Genomic DNA, 23,397 nt, shown 5'->3' on the forward strand with positions numbered 1-23,397 from the left:
GCAATGGCCTAGTGGTATTGTGGCTGGACTATTAATTTAGAAACTCAGTTAATGCACTGAGGATCAAGGTTCAAGTCCTGGCATGGCAGATGGTGGAATTTGAATTCAGGGTCTGGAATGGTGACCATGAAACCAGTGATGCACCCTTGATGACAATAATATAACTGATTTTTATAGTTTCACAAAAAGGAATCAGAGACAATTTTCCATTTAAATAAAGGCAATTAGAAAGAGCATGAAAGCAAAAGCTGGCCAAAATAAATTTGCAAATTGCATTAAATGAATGGTCAAATGCAAATTGCAACACAAAGCAATGGTAGATATTTAAAGGAATAATTTCAGAACATATAGAATTGGTTCGTTTCAATGAATGAGAAAAATTCTAAGGGCAGATTCACCATCCAGTAATTAATTAGAAATGTTAAAGATAGCATCAAACTAAAAACATAACTGTGCAAAGTGAGGTGACAGGTCAGAAGATTGGAAAAAAAAAAATATTTGACTTGTTTCTGTGAATGTTTATTCAGGCAAAATTAGAATACAAGAGAAAGCTACTGACGAAAATTCATGAGGGACTTGATGCACTGTTAGTAATCTTTCAGGAATCCTTACATTCTAGAAAAGTCCCAGTAATCCAAGAAAACTGTCACAGAGCTGTACAGCATGGAAACAAACACTTCAGTCCAACTCTTCCATGCCAACCAGACATCCCACGTAAATCAGTCCCATTTGTCATCACTTGGCCCATGTCCCTCTAAACCCTTTCTATTCATGTACCCATCCAGGTGCCTTTTAAAATGTTTTAATTTTACCAGATTCTACTACTTTCTCCAGCAGCTCACTCCATACACACAATCACCTGCTGCACAAAAAAGATGCCCAGTTTGGTGCCTTTTATATCTTTTCATTCTCACCTTAAATCTCTAGTTTAGTACGCATGGACTATTTCCATGTCCGTTAGGATTTTATAGGGTGAATAGTTGAGATTATTTTCAGAGGGAGCCCAGTGACGGACATGGATAAATATCTATAAAAGTCACCCCTCAGCTTCTGACACTCCAGGGAAAATAGTCCACACCTACTAAACATCTCCTGAGCTCAAACCCTCCAATCTCAGCAACATCCTTGTAAATCTTGTCTGCACTCTAACAAGTGTAAAAACATCCTTCCTATAGCAGGAAGACCAGAATTAAATGCAGTATTCCAAAAACTGGTCCTGTACAGCTACAACATAACCTCAACTCCTATACTCAATGCTCTAACCAACAAAGACAAGCGTACCAATGCCTTCTTCACTGCCCAGTATGCTTGTGATTTCACCTTCAACGAACTTTGAATCTGCACCCCAAGGTCTTGGCTCTGCAACACTCCAAGACCCTACTAGCAACTGGTTAAATTCTGCCTTGATCTGCCTTACCAAAAGGCAACACTTCTCGTTTATCCAAATTAAACTCCAACTGCCATTCTTTGGCCCAGCTGATTAAGATCCCGTTGTTAGTGTAATATTTTTGTTTTCAATAAAGGAAACAAACAGGTAACAAATGTATGCCAGTTAGCTTAACATTGTTACTGGGGAAAGCATGAGTTTTAATCATAAAAGGATGTTACATCACAATATTTAGAAATAAATGATTGAAGACTCAGCATAGCTTCATGAAGAAATTAGGCCTGTCAAACTTAGTAAAATTCTGAGCTAAAAGCAGGATAAAAGAAGAAAACAAAATGGATACAAAATCTGGAATTTCAGGCAGCATTTGCTAAGATGCCCAAACATTAGAGATAATGGGAACTGCAGAGGCTGGAGAATCCAAGATAATAAAATGTGAGGCTGGATGAACACAGCAGGCCAAGCAGCATCTCAGGAGCACAAAAGCTGACGTTTCGGGCCGAGACCCTTCATCAGCGAGGGGGATGCGGTGAGGGTTCTGGAATAAATAGGGAGAGAGGGGGAGGCGGACCGAAGATGGAGAGAAAAGAAGATAGGTGGAGAGAGTACAGGTGGGGAGGTAGGGAGGGGATTGGTCAGTCCAGGGAAGACGGACAGGTCAAGGAGGTGGGGTGAGGTTAGTAGGTAGATGGGGGTGTGGCTTGGGGTGGGAGGAAGGGATGGGTGAGAGGAAGAACAGGTTAGGGAGGCAGAGGCAGGTTGGACTGGTTTTGGGATGCAGTGGGTGGGGGGGAAAGAGCTGGGCTGGTTGTGTGGTGCAGTGGGGGGGGGGGGGGAGGGGACGAATTGGGCTGGTTTAGGGATGCGGTGGGGGAAGGGGAGATTTTGAAACTGGTGAAGTCCACATTGATATCATTAGGCTGCAGGGTTCCTAGGCGGAATATGAGTTGCTGTTCCTGCAACCTTCGGGTGGCATCATTGTGGCACTGCAGGAGGCCCATGATGGACATGTCATCTAAAAGAATGGGAGGGGGAGTGGAAGTGGTTTGCGACTGGGAGGTGCAGTTGTTTGTTGCGAACTGAGCGGAGGTGTTCTGCAAAGTGGTCCCCAAGCCTCCGCTTGGTTTCCCCAATGTAGAGGATGCCACACCGGGTACAGTGGATGCAGTATACCACATTGGCAGATGTGCAGGTGAACCTCTGCTTAATGTGGAATGTCATCTTGGGGCCTGGGATAGGGGTGAGGGAGGAGGGGTGGGGGCAAGTGTAGCATTTCCTGCGGTTGCAGGGGAAGGTGCCGGGTGTGGTGGGGTTGGAGGGCAGTGTGGAGCGAACAAGGGAGTCACAGAGAGAGTGGTCTCTCCGGAAAGCAGACAGGGGTGGGGATGGAAAAATGTCTTGAGCGGTGGAGTCGGATTGTAGATGGCGGAAGTGTCGGAGAATGATGCGTTGTATCCGGAGGTTGGTGGGGTGCTGTGTGAGAACGAGGGGAATCCTCCTTGGGTGGTTGTGGCGGGGGCGGGGTGTGAGGGATGTGTTGCGGGAAATACGGGAGACGCGGTCAAGGGCATTCTCGATCACTGGGGGGGCGGTTGTGGTCCTTGAAGAACTTGGACATCTGGGACGTGCAGGAGTGGAACGTCTTATCGTGGGAGCAGATGCGGCGGAGGCGGAGGAATTGGGAATAGGGGATGGAATTTTTGCAGGAGGGTGGGTGGGAGGAGGTGTATTCTAGGTAGCTGTGCGAGTCGGCGGGCTTGAAATGGACATCAGTTACAAGCTGGTTGCCTGAGATGGAAACAAAGGTCCAGGAAGGTGAGGGATGTGCTGGAGATGGCACAGGTGAACTGAAGGTTGGGGTGGAAGGTGTTGGTGAAGTGGATGAACTGTTCGAGCTCCTCTGGGGAGCAAGAGGCGGCGCCGATACAGTCACTGTACCGGAGGAAGAGGTGGGGTTTGGGGCCTGTGTAGGTGCGGAAGAGGGACTGTTCCACGTAACCTACAAAGAGGCAGGCATAGCTGGGACCCATGCGGGTGCCCATGGCCACCCCCTTAGTCTGTAGGAAGTGGGAGGAGTCAAAAGAGAAGTTGTTGAGGGGGAGGACAAGTTTGGCTAGGCGGATAAGGGTGTCGGTGGAGGGGGACTGGTTGGGCCTGCGGGACAGGAAGCAGCGGAGGGCCTTGAGGCCATCTGCATGCGGAATGCAGGTGTATAGGGACTGGACGTCCAAGGTGAAGATGAGGTGTTGGGGGCCAGGGAATTGGAAGTCCTGGAGGAGGTGGAGGGCGTGGGTGGTGTCACGGACGTAGGTGGGGAGTTCCTGGACCAAAGGGGAGAAAATGGAGTCCAGATAGGTGGAGATGAGTTCGGTGGGGCAGGAGCAGGCTGAGACAATGGGTCGACCAGGGCAGGCAGGTTTGTGGATTTTGGGAAGGGGATAAAAACGGGCCGTGGGGGGTTGGGGAACAATGAGATTGGAGGCTGTGGGTGGGAGGTCCCCTGAGGTGATGAGGTCATGAATGGTGTTGGAGATGATGGTTTGGTGCTCGGGTGTGGGGTCATGATCGAGGGGGCGGTAGGAGGTGGTGTCGGAAAGTTGGCGTCTGGCCTCGGCGATGTAGAGGTCAGTGCGCCATACTACCACTGCGCCACCCTTGTCTGCGGGTTTGATGGTGAGGTTGGGGTTGGAGCAGAGGGCTGCCTGTTCTGCAGGGGAGAGGTTGGAATGGGTGAGAGGGGTGGAGAGGTTGAGGCGGTTAATGTCTCGACAGCAGTTGGAGATGAAGAGGTCGAGGGAGGATAGGAGGCCTGGGGGTGGTATCCAGGAGGAGGACTTGTGTTGGAAGCGGGTGAAGGGGTCAGTGGAGGGAGGGTGAGGCTCCTGGTTGAAGTAGTAGGCATGGAGGCGAAGACGGCGGAAAAACTGCTCTATGTCCAATCGTGACTGGTATTCGTTGATGCGTGGTTGTAGGGAGACAAAGGTGAGCCCCTTACTAAGGACTGACCGTTCGTCCTCAGTCAGTGGGAGGTCTGGGGGGAATGCTGAAGATGCGGCAGGGTCCAGTGTGGCTGTCTCCTCTGGGGTTGCTGGCTGTGGAGGTTGTGGGCGGAGCGATGAGGTCGTCGGCCGTGGGCGGGGTCCCGTCGGCGTCGGCTGTGGGAGTATCGGGGTGGGCGGCAGCAGCTGCGGTGAGGGTGGTGTGTGAGGTGTAGTAACCTGAAGTGGAGGTGGCGACCGCAGCAGCAGTTCCGAAAGTGGTGTGGCCGGCGGAGGCGGATGTGACGTCATCGGTGGGGTCTCCGGCTGTGTCCTCATGGTCAATGGCGGCGGGTGCATGGTGGGGGAGGGGCAGGGACAGACTCGGGATTTGGGAGGCGCAGGGATCCTCTTGTGGGTGGCAGGGGTGTGAGGGATGTGCACCCCGCCCCCGCCACAACCGCCCAAAGAGGATCCCCCTCGTTCTCACACACCACCCCACCAACCTCCGGATACAACGCATCATTCTCCGACACTTCCGCCATCTACAATCCGACCCCACCACCCAAGACGTTTTTCCAAACCCACCCCGTCTGCTTTCCGGAGAGACCACTCTCTCCGTGACTCCCTTGTTCGCTCCACACTGCCCTCCAACCCCACCACACACGGCACCTTCCCCTGCAACCGCAGGAAATGCTACACTTGCCCCCACCCCTCCTCCCTCACCCCTATCCCAGGCCCCAAGATGACATTCCACATCAAGCAGAGGTTCACCTGCACGTCTGCCAACGTGGTATACGGCATCCACTGTACCTGGTGCGGCTTCCTCTACATTGGGGAAACCAAGCGAAGGCTTGGGGACCGCTTTGCAGAACACCTCCGCTCAGTTCGCAACAAACAACTGCACCTCCCAGTCGCAAGCCACTTCCACTCCCCCCACCCCCATTCTTTAGATGACATGTCCATCATGGGCCTCCTGCAGTGCCACAATGATGCCACCCGAAGGTTGCAGGAACAGCAACTCATATTCCGCCTGGGAACCCTGCAGCCCAATGATATCAATGTGGACTTCACCAGTTTCAAAATCTCCCCTTCCCCCACCGCATCCCTAAACCAGCCCAGTTCATCCCCTCCCCCCACTGCACCACACAACCAGCCCAGCTCTTCCCCCCCACCCACTGCATCCCAAAACCAGTCCAACCTGTCTCTGCCTCCCTAACCGGTTCTTCCTCTCACCCATCCCTCCCTCCCACCCCAAGCCGCACCTCCATCTACCTACTAACCTCATCCCACCTCCTTGACCTGTCCGTCTTCCCTGGACTGACCTATCCCCTCCCTACCTATCTTCTTTATTCTCCATCTTCGGTCTGCCTCCCCCTCTCTCCCTATTTATTCCAGTTCCGTCTCCCCATCCCCCTCTCTGATGAAGGCTCTAGGCCTGAAACGTCAGCTTTTGTGCTCCTGAGATGCTGCTTGGCCTGCTGTGTTCATCCAGCCTCACATTTTATTGCCCAAACATTAGGCTGCCTAACAAGACCCACGGCGCTGATGGCAATATATTAGCATCGATAAAGTAGTGGCTAACAAGACGACAGAGTTGGTATGAAAGGGGCATTTACAAGATTACAATCCATAACAAAACAAAACAGGGACAGGGCCTTCAGCCATTCAAGCCTGCGCCAACACATTTTGCCCTTCCATATTAAAACCGTCTTCACTTACGGGATCCATATCCCTCTATTCCCTTCCTATTCATGTATTCGTCTAGGTGCTTCTTGAATGCTGCTATTGTGTCTGCTTCCACCACCTCCTCTAGCAGCACATTCAAGGCACCTACCATCCTTTATATGAAAAACCTGCCTTACATCTCTTTTAAACTCCTCCCCTCCCAACCCTGCACCTTGAACTCATGTCCCCAAGGGATGACTTCTCCGCCCTGGGAGAAGCTTCGTACTTTCTATTCTATCCATGCCATTCACAATCTTATAAACTTCTACCAGGTCGTCCCTCCAACCTCCTGTGATTTAGGGAAAACAAAATCAGTCTATCAAACCTGTCTTCATAGCTAAAATCCCCCATACTAGGCAACATCCTGGTAAACCTTATCTCTACCCTCTCCAAAGCATCTACATCCTTCTGGTAGTGTGGTCACCAGAACTGTACACAATATTCCAAGTTTGGCCCAACTAAAGTTCTGCAAAGCTGCAGCACAACTTGTCTATCCTTATGCTTAATGCTCCTATCAATGAGGGAGTGTGCACTATAGGTCTTTTTTTACTACCTTATCTACCTGTGCTGCTGCATTCAGTGATCTGCGGATTTGCACACCAAAACTCCTAAGGGTTCTGCCATCCACTGCATAATTTCCACCTGTATTTCACCTTCCAAAGTGCATCACCTCACATTTGTCCACATTAAACACCATCTGCCACATTTTTCACCCATGTCTCCATTTGATCTATAATCCTGCTGCGTCCTCTGACAATTCTCCTCACTAACTGCAACTTCACCAATCTTTGTATTGTCTGCAAACTTAACTAGACCAGCTACATTTTCCTCCAAATTATTTATGTAGATCACAAACAGCAGCGGTGCCAGTACTGATCCCTGTAGAACACCATTCAGCACAACCCTCTACACCAAAAAGCATCCTTCCACTGCTATCTTCTGTCTCCTACGACTAAGCCAGTTCTGTATCCATCTTGCAAGCTCACCTCTGATACTATGTACTTTTTGTTCTACGCTGCCATGAGGGATCTTGTCAAAAACTTTGCTAAAGTCGACGTAGACATCAACCATTTGTGTCATCTCCTCTACAAAAAAAAAAGAAACACTAGTAGTATGTCACAGGGATCAGGTCTGAGACAACAATTATTTACAATATATTAAGTGATTTAGATGAGGAAGATGAAAATTTACTATAACCAAGTTTGCAGATGATTCAGAAATTGGTGAGAAGACAAGTAGTCAGAGTGACAGAATATTGAGAGTTATAGACAGGCTAAGTGAATGGGAAAAAATTTGGAAGATGAGCTATAACGTGATGAACTGTTAGTTGATGAACTGTTAGTTTATGCACTTTGGCAGGAAAGAGAGAGGAGTGAATACCATTCAATTGTGGAATAGCCAAAGAAAGTTTGGGAATTCTTATCTGAGTCCCAAAAAAAAGTATTCAAGTTCAGCAGGTAATCAGAAAGGCAAATGATGTTGGCCTTTATTTCAAATGGAATGCGTATAAAAGTAAGTGGTTTTCCTAAAATTACCTTCGGCACCAATTGGACCACAGCCAGAGTATTGTAAAAGTTTGGACCCTTATCTAAGGGAAGATATGCTGACATCGGATCAACCCAGAGAAGATTCATCATTAGGCTGATACCAGGTATGAAGTGGCTTTCTGATAAGGAGAGGTTGAATAGATCAGTACGGTATTCATTGGAACATATAGGAAAATGAGGAGACCTTACTGAAACGAACAGAATTCTGAGGAGCATAACAGAATTAGAAATATGAATTACAAGGGGGCATAGTTTATGGCAAAAAAGGGGGTAAGTTCAAAAAGATGTGATAGCCAAGTCTTTAAGAATGCTCTGCCAGAGGTGGTGGTGAAGGCAGCAGGCATAATAGCAATGCTTAAGAGGCATTTTCACAGATATATGGGCTGTCAGGCAATAGAAGGAATACGAACCACAGAGGCAAAAGGTTTTTAAGTTTAGAAAAGCATCATATGTTGCCATAGTCTTGGTAGGCCAAAGGGCCTGCTCCTGTACTGTTCTTTGTTCCTTGAAAACAAGGAAGATATGTTAAACTTGTATAAAATACTGGTTCAGCCTCACCTGGAGTACTGTACCCATCTCCAGCACCACTTTAGGAAGGGCATGTAGGCATCAGCAAGGGTGCAAAGCAAAGATTCACATGAATAAAATTCTTCATTTTTGGAACCAATAACATGGGCAGTTCAGAGAACTTGACGCCATTCACTTTGGAGAAGAACAGATTGAGAGAAGGGAGAGAAAGAGAGAGAGGGAAAAAAAGAGAGGGAATTAGTATCTGGAAACAGTTAGATTGGGAAAAACTGTTCTCAATATTAGCAGGATTAAGAGCCACATTATACACACAGTCAGTACAGAAACAGACCCTTCAGTCCATACCAAACATAATCCCAAACTAAACTAGTCCCCACCTGCATGCTCCTACCCCATATCCCTCCAAAGCTTTCCTACTCTCATACTTATTCAAATCCACACATGAACCACCCTCTGCGGAAAAATTTGAAGAGGAAGAGGAAGAGGAAGAGGAAGAGGAATTTAAAAATGTACCCCCTAGTCTTGAAATCCCCCATCTTAGGGAAAAGATGTCTCACCATTAACCCTATGTGTACCCCTCATGATGTTATAAACCTCAAGGCTACCTCTCAACCTCCTCCTACGTTCTAGTAAAAAAAAGTGTCCTGGCCTATCTTTACGTCCCATACCTGGCAACATCGTGGTTAATCTCCTCTGAACGCTCCAAAAATACACTTCCTATAACAAAGAGGCCAGAACTGGACACAGAACTACTGTCTGTGTGTGATGCAAACTTTAAAGATTATGTACCTGAACCCCTGGGTCCCTCTACACTAACCAAGGCCTTACCATCAAATGTATAAACTCTGCCCATTTGCTGTACCAAATTATAATACCTCTCATTTATCCAAATACAACTCCATCTGCCATTTTTCAACCCATTGACCCATTTGATCAAGATCCCTTTGTAAACTTAGAAGACATTCTTCACATCTGTGCCACCAAGTTTAGTGTCATCGACAAACTTACTGACCGTGCATCACATGCTCATCCAAATCAACTGTATAAATGACAGAAGAGGACTCAGAACTGATACCTGTGGTAAACGCTGGTGACAAGCATCCAGTCAGAAAAGCAGCCTTCCACCGCCACTGACTCCTGCTGTTAAGCCAATTATGTATTAAATTGGCAAGCTCATCCTGAATCCCACGTGAAGCAACTTTAACTAGTCTACCATGCAGAAACTTGTCAAAGCCTTTACTGAAGTCCATCCAAGTAAACGTCTACTGCTCACCCTCAATCTTTGTGGTAACTTTTCAAAAACAAAACTCATTCAAGTTTGTGGGACAGAATTTTCCATCACACAAAACTATACCCATTATCCCTAAATGTTTATAAATCCTATCCTTTAGAATCACCAACAACTTGCCCACAACTGAGGTCAGACTCAGGTCTAGTCTATTAATTCTCTGGTTTCTCCTTACAACCCTTCTTAGTCACAACTTAGCCACCCTCCAGCTATCAAGCATCTCACCTGTAGTTGTAGATGATGTAAATATTTCTGCAAGGTCCTCCACAAAAGTAACAAGAAAAACAAATTTCAGACATCAAACGGTCAGCGTCTGGAATGCACTCTCACAGGCTGTGGTTAAGGCAGGTTCAACTCAAAACAATTCAGAAGGCTGTTGTTGTCTGAAAAGGGATCACAGTTATGGAGAGGAGAATGAATGGCACACAATGAATTGCTTAGTTGGAAAATTGGTACAGATGATATGATGGGCTGAGTGATCTCCTTCTGAACTGTAACTAACACGATTCTGTCAGTAAGGAAAATAAGAGGGGAAACAACTCTTTCGGGCATTATTCCAGGACAGCAACATGTTTCACTATTCTCCTATCCTAAAAGGGTTCTCTCTTTGTGCACAATGAGTGGTTAGATCTATAATACTCTAACAGCTTAGTGGAAACAGTAACTTCTTTATCAAAAAGAAAAAAAACTACACAAGCGATTTAGACTTCCCTAGCTAGGCCAGCACTTCTTGACAATCCCTAATTGCCCTCAAGGTGGGGGTGATGAGCTGCTTTCTCAAAACAGCTGCAAGAAAAATTGGAATAGATTCTTCAAAGATTTGCAGACCTATAGTAGCGCACTGGCACAAGGTAAACAATTTATTCAAATAGATAGCTACGCTATAATTATTTCAGTTTGGTTGTCAAAATTACATTGTGAAATGTTGTTTGAAAAAAAATTAGATTTAACCGGGCCAAAAAAATGTAGATATTTTAGTGTGTGCCCTATCCTTAGCACCAACTGTTTTCATTTCTCTTCCACACAAAAAGGGTTTATCTTTAACTCATTTAAAATCCATACATAATTTTAACCGATGAAGAAGTGTCAGAATCACGTAGTCTTGGCTATTCAGAAATTTAAAAAAGACTGACTTGCACAAAATCTAAGCCAGGGAAGGAATGTTCCAAAAGAAAACTAAAATTTTAGACATTTCTACAATAGCAATATGCTTCTCTATTCTCCTATGGGGAAAGGATTCTCTCTTTTGGGGTTTAATGTATCTACACAGTGCAATTTCAGTGCATTAAAGTTTATAAGCAACAAGTACAGGACCTGCCAAACTAACATACACTTGGACTAGCTGCTTATATCTGCACTGTTGTTTCGAAACAGCCATAAAACAGCAGCACCCCCACTCCCTGTTTGACAGCTTCCCTCGCTCTTCACCATATGTCACAATAATAGGATTCCCCTAATCCTCACTTTCCCATCCTGTCAGTGTCTGCAATCATAGGACTGTCTTCTGCCATTTTTACAACCTCCAGCTAGATGCCTCCACTAACCACATCTCCACCTTCCCTATATTAATAACATTTCGCAGAGATCGTTCCTTCCAGGACACCCTAGACCACTGCTGTAATTCCTAGCACTGCTTCCAGTTGCTTGTTGTTTCAAAACACCCGCTTATTCCCATGCCAACATTTCCATCCTTGGCCTGCTGCAGAGTTCCACAGAAGACCAGTGCAATCTGGAGGGACAGCACCCCATTTTCTCCCTAAACACTTTACAGCCTTCAGAATTCAACATTTGAGATCAACAATTTTAGAACTTAAGCCCTGTCTTCCATTTCAAACTCCACTGCCTGTGTTTTGATTGTGGGTTCACTCTCAGCAAAGCCAATCCAATTATGACTATCCACAGCTATTAAAATGATTTTATGCATGGAGATCACTCCTTTAATTTGATTTCAGCACGTTCGTTATCTGTTCCACTCATTTATCGCCCTCGTTTGTCAACAGTACAAAAGCTATCATCCTCCGGCCCAATTAATTTTCAAACAAACAGAGTAAATGAGACTCAAAACCAACTCGTTTCTCTTGATATCAGAAACTACCAAACTCACTCCATTGCTTTATTTTTCTACCATGTCTTGTATCAGTATTGATAGGTTCTATCCATAAGATTTTTGCATTTTATTTTTGTTTGTCAGCTGTTTTGAAGTAGTGCTCCTACAAGCAGTCAGTCCAAGTGTCTGTTTAGTAAGTCGGTTCCTGTGCTTGTTGCTTATAAACTTTGATGCGCTGAAATTGTACTGGGTAGATAAGTACATCCCAAAAGGAGAGAATCCTTTTACCATAAGAGAATAGAGGAGCAGATTGCTGTTGTGGAAATGCATCCAAAATTTTAAGCTTTGTTTTGGAACATTCCCTCCTTTGTTTAAATTTTCTGCAAGTCAGTCCTTTTTTAATCTCTCAATAGCCAAATACATTAAATTTCATTTAACCAACTAAGACTCCATCTGCCATTTTACAGCCCATTGACCTGTTTGATCAAGATCACTTTGTAACCTTGGAAATCATTCTTGTCTACTGTGCCGCCAACTTCGGCCAGTGGGAGGGAGGCAAGTACACTCAGCTGGGGAAAACAATGCACAAGTTTGAGGCACCACTTTATTTCAGATGTTCATTTGCCGCACCATTTTGAGGGAAGAGAGATCTGGTAGTTCTGTTTTCTTTGCAAAAAAACATTCATTTTGCAATCACTACTTACACACCAAAATAGCTTTGCAAAACTACATTACTATGAAATTGAAAATACTTTTAAAATTTGGTACAAGTCGAGCTTTTAAAGTTCCCGATATCCCAATTTGGATATCCTGATTTTTCTAGTGAACTCCACCATTTTAAAAACTATAAAAGTCAGTCATATGTTCATATTAAATCATCCTTGGATGACTTGCAGCAGTCAAGTTTAAAATAAATCCATTTTCTTCAATTAACACAGACTATATTATTTAAAATAACTGCCTGAATAAATAACTTAATCAGTAATGGTACTTTGAATCTCAATATTAATTAGTACCCACCTACCTAAAATAATTCAATTGCTTCAAACTATCAAGCTGCACATTTTGTACTTCAGCAACTGATTTTCAAATGACCGATTTACCAAGTTAGGAAATATACAGTGCAAATCTATATCCATACTATGCCCATAAGAAGAAAATTCAAGTAAATTTATACATGTGACCAAAAAGGGTCAATATCAGTATCGTTGTGATGCCTGTGTCCCACACCTCCTGCAAGGCCAATAATTCCTTTGAGAATACCATGACCAGAATTGAATGCAGTGTGCCAAAGCTATTGTACATTTCCAGCCCTGTATTCTCTTTTTTAGATAATATTTCAGGAAGCTGAAACCTTTGTAATTAAGGTGGCTATTGGAATGCTGGCCCTTATTCCAATGAGGTTGAAGTATGAAAATAGGAAGTCTTACTGCAACCATAGGTGATGCTGGACAGACCACATCTGGAGTAGTGAGCACAATTTTGGCAGGTTTATTAAGACAATCCCTCCCTCAAGGGATAATCCTATGAGAAAAGGCTAAAACAGGTTGGTTTCTACTTGCTGGACATTATAGGAATGAGAGGTGATCTCATTGAAACATAGGGTAAATACTGAGAGGATGCTTTCTCCCCCACCCCCAGCCCCCCAAAATGGGGTTAATACCATGGGGCATAGTCTCAGAATAAAAACAGGCAGCCATTGAAGACCGAGATGAGGAGGAATTTCCTCTGACAGTCGTCTTTGAAACTCCTTGTCACAAAAAGCTTTGTGCACAGAGGCCTTGTGCATATTTAAAGCTCAGAGTCTTGCTTAGCAGGCAAAACAGGCATTTATGGGTAAAGAGCAAAAAGTGGTCATGAGGAGTTTCAGATCAGCAATGATCATATTAAAATTCCATGGCAGACTCAAGGCTCCAAACAACCTACATTCTTGTCCTTGCTTTGTTTGGTCATATGATGGATCCTCATACATAAGGAAATCAAATTTCAACATTAGAGGAAAGACCTCTCAGCTCATTGATATGCTGCTCAATTCAATGAGAAAGGGTTGACCCAAGAATCCTCAATTTCACCTTCTTCCTTTCTCCTACAAGCCTAATTCTCTTTCTTTTAAAAAAAGTGATGTGGGTGTTGCTGCTGGCTAGCATTTATTGCCTTAGTTACCCTCGAGGTGGTGGTCGTCGGGAGCTGCCTTCTAAAACTGTTGCAGTCCATGTGCTTTAGGCAGGCCCATAATGCCATTCAGGAGAGAATTCCAGAATTTTGACTGAGCAGCAATATATTTCCAAGTCAGGATGGTGAGTTACTTACAGGGGAGCTTGCAGGTTTCCCATGTATCTATTGCCCTTAATGTTCTAGGCAGAAGTGGCTGAGAGGTTGGAAGGTGCTGTCTGAGGATGTTTGGTGAATGAGGTTGTTGACTTGCTAGACCAGCTGGCTTGGTTTTGTTCAAACATTTAGTGACCATGCTAGGTGACCATCAGTGGAGCCTCTGATGAAGCAATGTTATTCTACTCCGCTTGGAATTTCTCTGTCTGGTCTGTTATGGTGAGCAGTGTCATTTCCAGTTTTGATCTGTATGGGTTTGTATATGGGGTACAATTCTACACACTTGTTGATTGAGAACAGAGAACTATGCCTCTCGGAATTTCAGTGTGCGTGTGTTTGGCTTGGGCTACTATGGTTATCTTTTCCCAGATCTTTGCCAAAACTTTAATCTTTGATGAATTTATGCAGTGCATCATGTGTACAGTACACAATGCTGCTACTATACAAAATCGGTAGTGTTGGGAGTGGATGGGGTGTGACAAACAAACAAAGTCTGTTGTTATGTCCTGGATGGCAATCTTCTAGAATATTGTTGGAGCTGCATCCATCCAGGCAAGTTGGGAGCATTCCATCACAATGGAGACAATGGACAGGTTTTGGGGAGTTGCTCATCATTGTATTCTAGTCTTGCATCTGGTCTCGTAGGCATTGTTTATGTGGCAAGTCCAGGTGTGTTTCCAGTCAATGGTAACCCCCCAGGATGATAGAGGGAGATTCCATGATGATAATACCATTGAATGTTTAGGGGCAGTGGTTAGATTGTCTCTTATTAGAGATGTTAGTTACCTGGCATTTGTTACTTGCCACTTGTCAGGCCAAGTGTAAGATACCATCCAAATCTTGGTGCATTTTAACACTGACTGTTTCAGTGTCTGAAGAGTCACGATGGTGTTGAATGTTGTTCACTGATTGCAAATCTCCACTTCATAGAATCCTAGAGTGTGGAAACAGGCCCTTCAGCAAAAGAAGTCCACACCGACACTCAAAGCATCCCACCCAGATCCATCCCCCTAATCTACGCACCCCTGAACATTACTGGCAATTTAGCATGGCCAATCCACCTTGCCTGCACATCTTTGGACTGTGGGAAGAAACCAGAGCACCTGTAGGAAACCCACGCAGATACAGGGAGAATATTCAAACTCCACACAGAGTTGCCAGAGGGTGGAATCGATCTCGGGTCACCGGCATTGTGAGGCAGCAGTGCTAACTACTGAGCTTCCCTAGAAAGATCACTTCTGATCTTATAATAGATAGAAGATCATTGATAAATCAGTTGAAGATGGTCGAGCCTAGGACACAACCCTGGCGGCCTTCTGCAGAGATCTCTTGGAATTGAGACAGCTGATCAATAACCATGACCATCTTATGTACCAGGTGTGTCACCAACCAATGTAAAGCTTGCCCCTGATTACCATTGATTCCAGTTTTGTTAAGGGTCCTTGATGCCACACATAGTCAAAAGCAGTTTTGATCCAAAGACTGTGACTATCACCTCATCTTTGGAATTCAGTGTTTTTTTTTTGAAAAACAGATTCAGAGGATAAGGTGATGCTGGCCAGCATTTATTGCCCACTCATTGCCCAGACAGCAGTTAAGAGTCAACAACCTTGCTATGGGTCTGGAATCACACGTAGGCCAGACCACAAGCATGGCTAAAAATATTAGTGAATTAGATGGATTTTTCTTACAATCGGCAATGGATTCATGGTCTTCAATAGACTCTTAATTCCAGCTTCTTATTAAATTCAAATTTCACCATATGCCACAGCAGCATTCAAACAGGTTGCCAGAACATTACCTGGATCTCTGAATTAATGGTCCAGTGATAATATCACTGGGTTTCACCTTCCTTCACTTCTGTCCATGTTTAAAGCAAGGCTGCAATGAGGTCAGGAGCCATGGGCCCTGGTGGAGCCCAAACCAGGCATCACTGTATAGGTTATTGCTGAGCAGATGCTGCTGGATAGCACAGGTGATGACACCTTCCACTTTACTGACAATCGAGAATAGATTGATGGGATGTAACTGTCTGGGTAGGATTTGTCCTGCTTATAATCAGACACTGGGGCAATTTTTAACACTGTTCCATGCACTTTGGTAAGAAGAAAAGCAGGGATTATTTTCTAAATGGGGAGAAAATTCAGAAGTCTAAAGTGCAAAAAGACTTGAGAGAGTTCTAGTTCAATATTCTTTCAAGGTAAAATTGCAGGTTGAGTCAGTAGTCAAGAAGGCAAATACAATGTTGGATAATAAAGTGTGAGGCTGGATGAACACAGCAGGCTAAGCAGCATCTCAGGAGCACAAAAGCTGGTGTGTCAGGCCTAGACCCTTCATCAGAGAGGGGGATGGGGTGAGGGTTCTGGAATAAATAAGGAGAGAGGGGGATGCAGACCGAAGATGGAGAGAAAAGAAGATAGGTGGAGAGGAGAGTATGGGGGGGGTAGTGAGGAAATAGGTCAGTCCAGGGAAGACAGACAGGTCAAGGAGGTGGGATGAGGTTAGTAGTTAGGAAACGGAGGTGCGGCTTGGGGTGGGAGGAAGGGATGGGTGAGAGGAAGAACAGGTTAGGGAGGCAGAGACAGGTTGGGCTGGTTTTGGGATGCAGTGGGGGAAGGGGAAGAGCTGGGCTGGTTTTTGGGAACAGCAACTCCTATTCCGCTTGGGAACCCTGCAGCCCAATGGTATCAATGTGGACTTCACCAGCTTCAAAATCTCCCCTTCCCCCACCGCATCCCAAAACCAGCCCAGTTCATCCCCTCCCCGCTCTGCATCACACAACCAGCCCAGCTGGTGAATCTATGGAATTCAGTGCCACAGAAGGCTGTGGAGGCCAGCTCATTGAGTACATTTAAGACTGAGGTAGATAGGTTCTTGATTATCAATAGGATCAAGTGTTACAAGGAGAACGAGGTTGGGGAACTTAATCAGGCATGATTGAATGGCGGAGCAGACTTAGTGGGCCGAATGCTATGTCTTATGGACATAAGAGTAGATACCAGTGTTGTAACTATACTGGAATAGCTTGGGTACAAGAGCAGCGTGTTCTGGAACACAAATCTTCAGTAATCACTGGAATTTTGCTTTTGTAGAATCCAGAGCCTCCAACCATTTCTTGATATCACGTGAAGTGATTGGCTGAAGACCAGCATATTGACAACCACTTTTTCACATTCCATAATATTCTGCTGCATACAGCGTTTATTTACAGAAACCTGTTGTCAATTTGGTCTGTAGTGCCAAATGCAATTGAGCTGTGCCATGCACAAAGAAAGCTTCCACCTCCTTAGTGTCCTCATTCCCCAGGTCCTCAACCTAACATTTCCTTGTTGCCTGCTCCAATTGTGCAGTACACAGCAAGCCGGGATGGTGTAGCACACTGTTCAGACTGTACTGGAGAGTTCTCCCAGACTGGTCCAAACAGTTCCAATCATGACCCTGGTTGAAAATATGGTGGCTTTAAATCTGCACACTGGGTGCACACACCCTAGTCAGGGTGTTTTCCAATGGCATCCTAAACCATGACTGTAGTCCTGCCAGCAGCCAGTCTTATAAGGCACCTAAACCCTCAAATGCATAGGTACAAAAGAGTGCACCGTGATGTACAAATTGTGGAGCCTGAGGACAGCAGGCACACATCTCCACAATGGTGATGGTGATCACAAATCACCTACAAGAACACCTTCCTGTTGGTGAATCCCACAACACGATATGGTCCTCTAAACACCATATGTGTACCTAAAGAAAGCCAGTTAAGTTTCTCGAATCCTACTTCTCAGGCCGCAGTACTGACCTCATCACCTGAAAGTGAAATGAACCAGCAGGGTCTTTCACAATTGCTATTGCTCACTGTCCTGATGCATAAGAGAATGCATGACAGATTCCATACAGATCAATATTAAAGACCATAAGAAATAGGAACAGGATTAGGCTGTTCGTGCCTTCAAGGCTGTTCCACAATTTGTCAGATCAGCCATGATTGTATCAATCTTCATGAGCACTTTCCTGTCTTTTTCCCATAACTATCAATTATCCTACTGATCAAAAACTATCCATCTCAACCTTAAATATACACAAGGACTCTGCCCACCCAGCTTTGTGGCAAGGTGTTCCAAAAACTCTCCACTGTCAAAAGAAATTCCTCATCTCAGTCCTAAATTAGCACCCCTTTATTCTGGGACTGTGCCCTCTGAACCCAGACTCTCCCATGAGGGGAAACATCATTTCAATTTACCCTTTCTAACCCCTTAAGAATTCCCTCATTCTTCTAAATTCCAGCAAGGAGCGTCCCCACTTGTTCAGCCTTTTCTCATAGGTCAATCCCTCCATACAGGGAGACATCCTAGTGAAACTTTTCTGAACTACTTCCAATGAAATATTATCTTTCCTGAAATAAAAGGAGACCAAAATTGTTCACAGTACTGCAGATGTGGTCTCACCAGCATCTTGTACAGTCACAGCAAGACTCCCCTACTCTTACACTCCAAACCCTGTAAAATAACAGCCAATAGCATACTGGATTCTCTGCTACACCAGTGTGCTAGCTTGCTACATTTTATCTACGAATAACATCTGCCCTCCCCCAAAGTCCCTTTGCGTTGAAGCTTTCTGCAGTTTTTGCTCCATTTAAAATAATTTGTTCTCCCTACCAAAATGAACTTCACATTTCCCACATTATGGTCCATTTTCCAAATTTCTGCAGACTTAATTAACCAATCACCATCTTGCTAAACTGTTTGCACCCCTCATCTTGCTAAACTGTTTGCACCCCTCATCTTGCCTATCCATTGACATGTATCATCTACAAATTTGGATAGAGTACATTCACATCCTTCCAAGTTATTAATATGTATGCAAACACTTGTGATTGCTGCACGGATTCTTCTTAAACTCCACTGCCATGGGTCACAAATCACCAACCTGCAAGAAACCTTATCCCTACTAGCTATTTCCTGCCCATTAACCAATTCCAATACTGTGGGCTCCATGTCTTAGCTTTTTTTGGAGGTACCTTTTGCAAGTCCAAATACATCACATCTATTGCCTCCCCTCTATCTGCTGTATGTGAACTAATAGTCAGACAATTTCATTTTCATGAGGCCATGCTGCCTCTGCTTGATTAGATTATAGTCTTCCAAATGTACTTACAAGTACATTCCAATACTTTTCTAACAATAGATGTTAGATTATTTGGCTGTAAATCACCCACTTTTTTAAAAAATAGGCATGTTTTATTAGCTGTTTTCCAACCTTTTGGTACTTCTCCATGTACCAAAGGATTTCAGAAAATTACAACCAACACACCTGCTATCTCTGTATCTAACTCATGCAGGATCATAGGATGCAACCCTTCAGGGTTGATAGTTGGTCTAATACTAATTCTTGAGAGAAGGTAATGGTACTTAATTCTTCCCCATATACTTCATTATTGATAGGACATTTGACACATCTGCCACCATAAAAGACTGATAAGCAGATTTTGTATCACCTTGTTCCCTAAAACCATCAGCCCAGATTCACTTTTTAAAGGGGCCATTTTTGTATATCTAAAGAAGCTTCTATTGTCAGCTAGTTGACTGATTGTTGTTACATGCAATCAAGATAGTGAAAAGTGTTAATTTGCATGCTATAAAGGTTGATCATACTATATAACGTGCATCAGGGTAGCAGAACAAAGTCAAAATAGTATTACAGTAGCCAAGAATGTGCAGAGAAAGAACGTTAACATCTAAAAAGGTCCATTCAAAAGTGTGATAATAGAGAAGCAGCTGTTCTTGAATCTGCTCGTACATGCATTCAAACTTTTATAGCTTCTGCTTGATGAAAGTAGCTGGATGAACATGGGAAAATATATAGCAACACCTCAAAAAAGTGTCCATTTCACAGAAGAGAAGATATTGAACATCTTAAAATGCATGGATAAATGGATAAATCCCCAGGACCTCATCAGGTGTACCCCACAACATTGTGGGAAGTGAAGGAAGAGATTGCTGGGCCCCTTGCTGAAGTATTTGTTTCATCAATAGTCACAGATGACGTGCCAGAAAATGGGAGGTAGGCTAACATGTGCCACTATTTAAGGAGGTGGTATGAAGTCAAGGAACTATAGGCTGAGAGGCCTGACATTGGTGGTGGACAAGTTGGAGAGAATCCTGCAGGAAACAGGGTTTACATGTATCTGAAAAGACAAGGTCTCATTATGGATAGTCAACATGGCTTTGTGTGAGGGAAACTGTCTCTCTCTAACTTGATTAATTTTTTTGAAGAAAAAGAATTGATGAGAGGAGTGATGTGATCTATATGGGCTTCAGTAAGGCATTCGATGAGGTTCCCCATGGCAGACTGGTTTGCAATGTTAGATCACACAGAATACAAGGAGAACTGGCTATTAGGATGCAGAACTTGCTCAAAAGGGTAGAAGGCAGAGGGTGGCGATGGGATGTTGCTTTTCTCTCTGGAGACCTGTAACCAGCAGTGTGCCACCAAAATTGGTGCTGGATTCATTGCATTTCATCATTTATATAAATAATTTGGGTATCAACACAGGAGGTATAGTTATTAAGCTTGCAGATGACACCAAAATTGTAGATGCAGTAGACAGCAAATAAGGTTACCTCAGAGTACAACAGGATCTTGATCAAGTGGGCCAACGGGCTGAGGAGTGGCAGTTGGAGTTTAATTTAGATAAAAATGTGGAGTGCTGCATTTTGCAAAGGCAGATCAGGACAGGACTTATACACTTAACAGTAAGGTTCTGTGAAATACTACTGAGCAAACAGATCTTAGAGCACAAGTTCATAGTCTCTTGAAAGTGGAGTCGTGGGTGGATCGGATAGCAACATTTGGTATGCTTGACTTTATTGCACCGTGCATGGAGTACAGAAGTTGGGAGGTCATTTTACAGCTGTATAGGACATTGGTTCAAAAACTTTTGGAGTGTTATACACAATTCTGGTTTCCCACCTATAGGAGGGATATTTTAAAACTTGCAAGTGTTCAGAAGAGTTTTGAGGATGTTGCCAGGGTTGGAGGCTTTGACCTATAGGGAGAGGCTTAATAGGATAGGACTATTTTCCCTGGAGAGTCAGAGGCTGAGGGGTGATCTTATAACACTTTATGAAATCATGAGGGACATGGATCGAGTAAATGGCAAAGGTCTGTTCCCCAGGTCTCAGCTTGGCAACACTCCCCAGGACCCTACCAATAAATCTATAAGTCCTGCCCTGATTTTCTCTACCATTTACCTCGATCAAACTCCATCTGCCACACCTCAGCCCATCCACCTATCTGATCAAGGTCCTGCTGTACTGAGATAACACTCCTGGTTGTTTACTGCACCAATTTTGTCATCATCTGCAAAGTTATTGACCACACCTCCTATATCCACATCCATATCATTTATATAAGTGACAAAAACAAACAAAGCACCCGGCACCAATCATTGCCATATACTGCTGGTCACGAGCCTTCATTCCTAAAAGCAACCTTCCACGACCACCCTGGCTCCTAACTTTGAGCTAGTTATTACCCAAATGGCTACTTCTCCCTGTATTCCATGTGAGAGGCATATGAATAGGGAAAGGTTTAGAAGGATATGAGCCAAATGCAGGCAAATGGGGCTAATTCAGTTTGGGAAACTTGGACTGAAGGGTTTGTTTCTGTTCTGTATGACTATGCGATAGAACCTTGTTAACGAGTCCACCACATAGAACGTTGTCAAATGCCTTACTGAAGTCCATGTGGACCATGTCCATCACTCTGCCTTCAATCCTCTTCGTTACTTCTTCAAAAAAAAAAACACTCGACCAAGTCAATTCCACATCACAAATTGCAATGTTCAATTTCCAGATGGACCAGTGTTGATGTACATAGATCAAAGGTAAACGTCAGCATTTGGTAAAACACTTGTACCTTGGGCTTTATTAAATCGAGGCATATAGCATTAGAGCAAAGGATTTGATGCTGAAATTGTACAAGGCATTTATTGGACCTTAGAGTACAGTGCATAGCATTGGATGCCACATTATAGGCAAAACAGAAATGCATTCGACAGAGTGCAAGGGGTGATTTACAAAGAATGGTTCCAGGAATGAGAAATTTCAGTTATGAGGATAAATTGAAGAGGAGAAAAGGTACAAATGAGATTTTTGAAATCATGAGTGGGCTGGATAGAACGGATAGAGAAGTTGAGAAGATTTGTAGCTCAGGTTGAGGTTCTGGATGAGAGTCTGCTCGCTGAGCTGGAAGGTTAGTTTTCAGACATTTCGTCACCATTCTAGGTAACATCAGTGAGCCTCCGATGAAGCTTCGTTAGAGGCTCACTGATGATGTTACCTAGAATGGTGACGAAACATCTGAAAACTAACCTTCCAGCTCAGCGAGCAGACTCACATCCAGAGAACGGATAGAGATCCAGCAGACATGGGTCCTATGTTGTGGCCTATAAAATTCTGATAGATTTCACATTTTGAAAAGGGTAGATGACAGAGGGAACACAGCTCGGTGTGAACAACCTCACTAGTGTCTGCTTGATCGTTAGCTAAAGTCACCCCTCAGTCCCCACGTCCCCTTTTACCATACACTACCCCAACAACTCATTCCCACTGATGTTTCTTCTCTCTTCCCCACTTCCCTACCACCCCAACCCCAGTCCTGCTCCCCGCAGGTCCATTACATTGAATTTTGTCACCAACTGTTCTTCTAGTCCCAAGATGATAAACACTTTAAATAACACCCACCCTTGCTACCCTGGGCAAGGCTATGCTGGCGGTCACTACCAATAAAGCCCTCCTTCCCATAGCCATAGCCATAGCCTCTGATGGCCGCTAATGCTGTTGTGTATCATTAGAAGAGTGTCTGTTCTGAAGAACAATCACTAGATCTGAAACATCAACTGTTTTTTCTCCACAAGTGCTCCAGACCTGCTGAATTTTTCCAGCAATTTAATGCTTTTGTTTGATTTTCAGTTGTTTTGTCTTTTGTACCACAACCAGTCATGAAGGATTGTAGACAATTAACCAGAGAAGGCAGCTCTACAATTATCCCCATTCTCGATGATGGTGGAGCCCAGCACTTCAGCACGTTTTTTTACATTGCAAATATTTGCAATCATCTTCAGCCATAAAAGTGTTAAGGGAATGTCCATCTGTGTCTACTTCAGAGGTCCCTGGCAGTATGATGCTGGCATTGTGACAATTTACTTCACGTTATCAAAAGAATGGCGGAAGGAATTAGTTACTGCACATGCTACAAGTCTCACCAATACTACCAAAAGCTTTATCTCCGAACCTACACAGATCCTTAGCCAAGCTGTTTCAGTACAGTTACTGCACTGGCACCTACACAACATGGGCGACATTGCCCAAGTGTGTCCTGTCCACTAAAAGGCAAAATAATCCTAGTTGTTCAAAGCAGTCTCTTTAATCTACCTCAAAAGAAGTAGAAGGTGACATTCTGTGACACTCGCACTGCAGCACCTGTCCACTGACACACAGTCTGGGTTCTGCTAGGGCCACTTGGCTCCTGACTTCATAGGTTTGGTCTGCACATGGACAAGAGAATTGAAC

The 23,397-nt window shown here is 44.3% G+C and overlaps 1 protein-coding gene across 19 annotated transcripts in view; it reads right to left on the reverse strand.

Moving 5' to 3' along the window:
- st3gal5 (ST3 beta-galactoside alpha-2,3-sialyltransferase 5) overlaps window positions 1-23,397 on the reverse strand; it is a 94,552-nt gene that overhangs the window by 63,790 nt on the left and 7,365 nt on the right. For 5 of the 19 annotated variants that reach the window (XM_059650138.1, XM_059650074.1, XM_059650102.1 and 2 more), the window contains one exon: window positions 9,682-9,839. The exons of 7 other annotated variants lie outside the window; for them this stretch is intronic. In XM_059650138.1, coding sequence (XP_059506121.1) covers window positions 9,682-9,755 — 74 coding nt within the window. In that variant the 5' untranslated portion in view covers window positions 9,756-9,839. Of the gene's footprint in view, window positions 1-7,079; window positions 7,179-8,198; window positions 8,343-9,681; window positions 9,840-14,617; window positions 14,766-23,397 lie in introns of those variants that run through there. 7 more of the 19 variants (XM_059650113.1, XM_059650118.1, XM_059650122.1 and 4 more) reach the window with 4 other exon arrangements.

This window comes from Stegostoma tigrinum, chromosome 1 (genome assembly GCF_030684315.1).
Source record: "Stegostoma tigrinum isolate sSteTig4 chromosome 1, sSteTig4.hap1, whole genome shotgun sequence".
Classification (NCBI taxonomy): domain Eukaryota; kingdom Metazoa; phylum Chordata; class Chondrichthyes; order Orectolobiformes; family Stegostomatidae; genus Stegostoma; species Stegostoma tigrinum.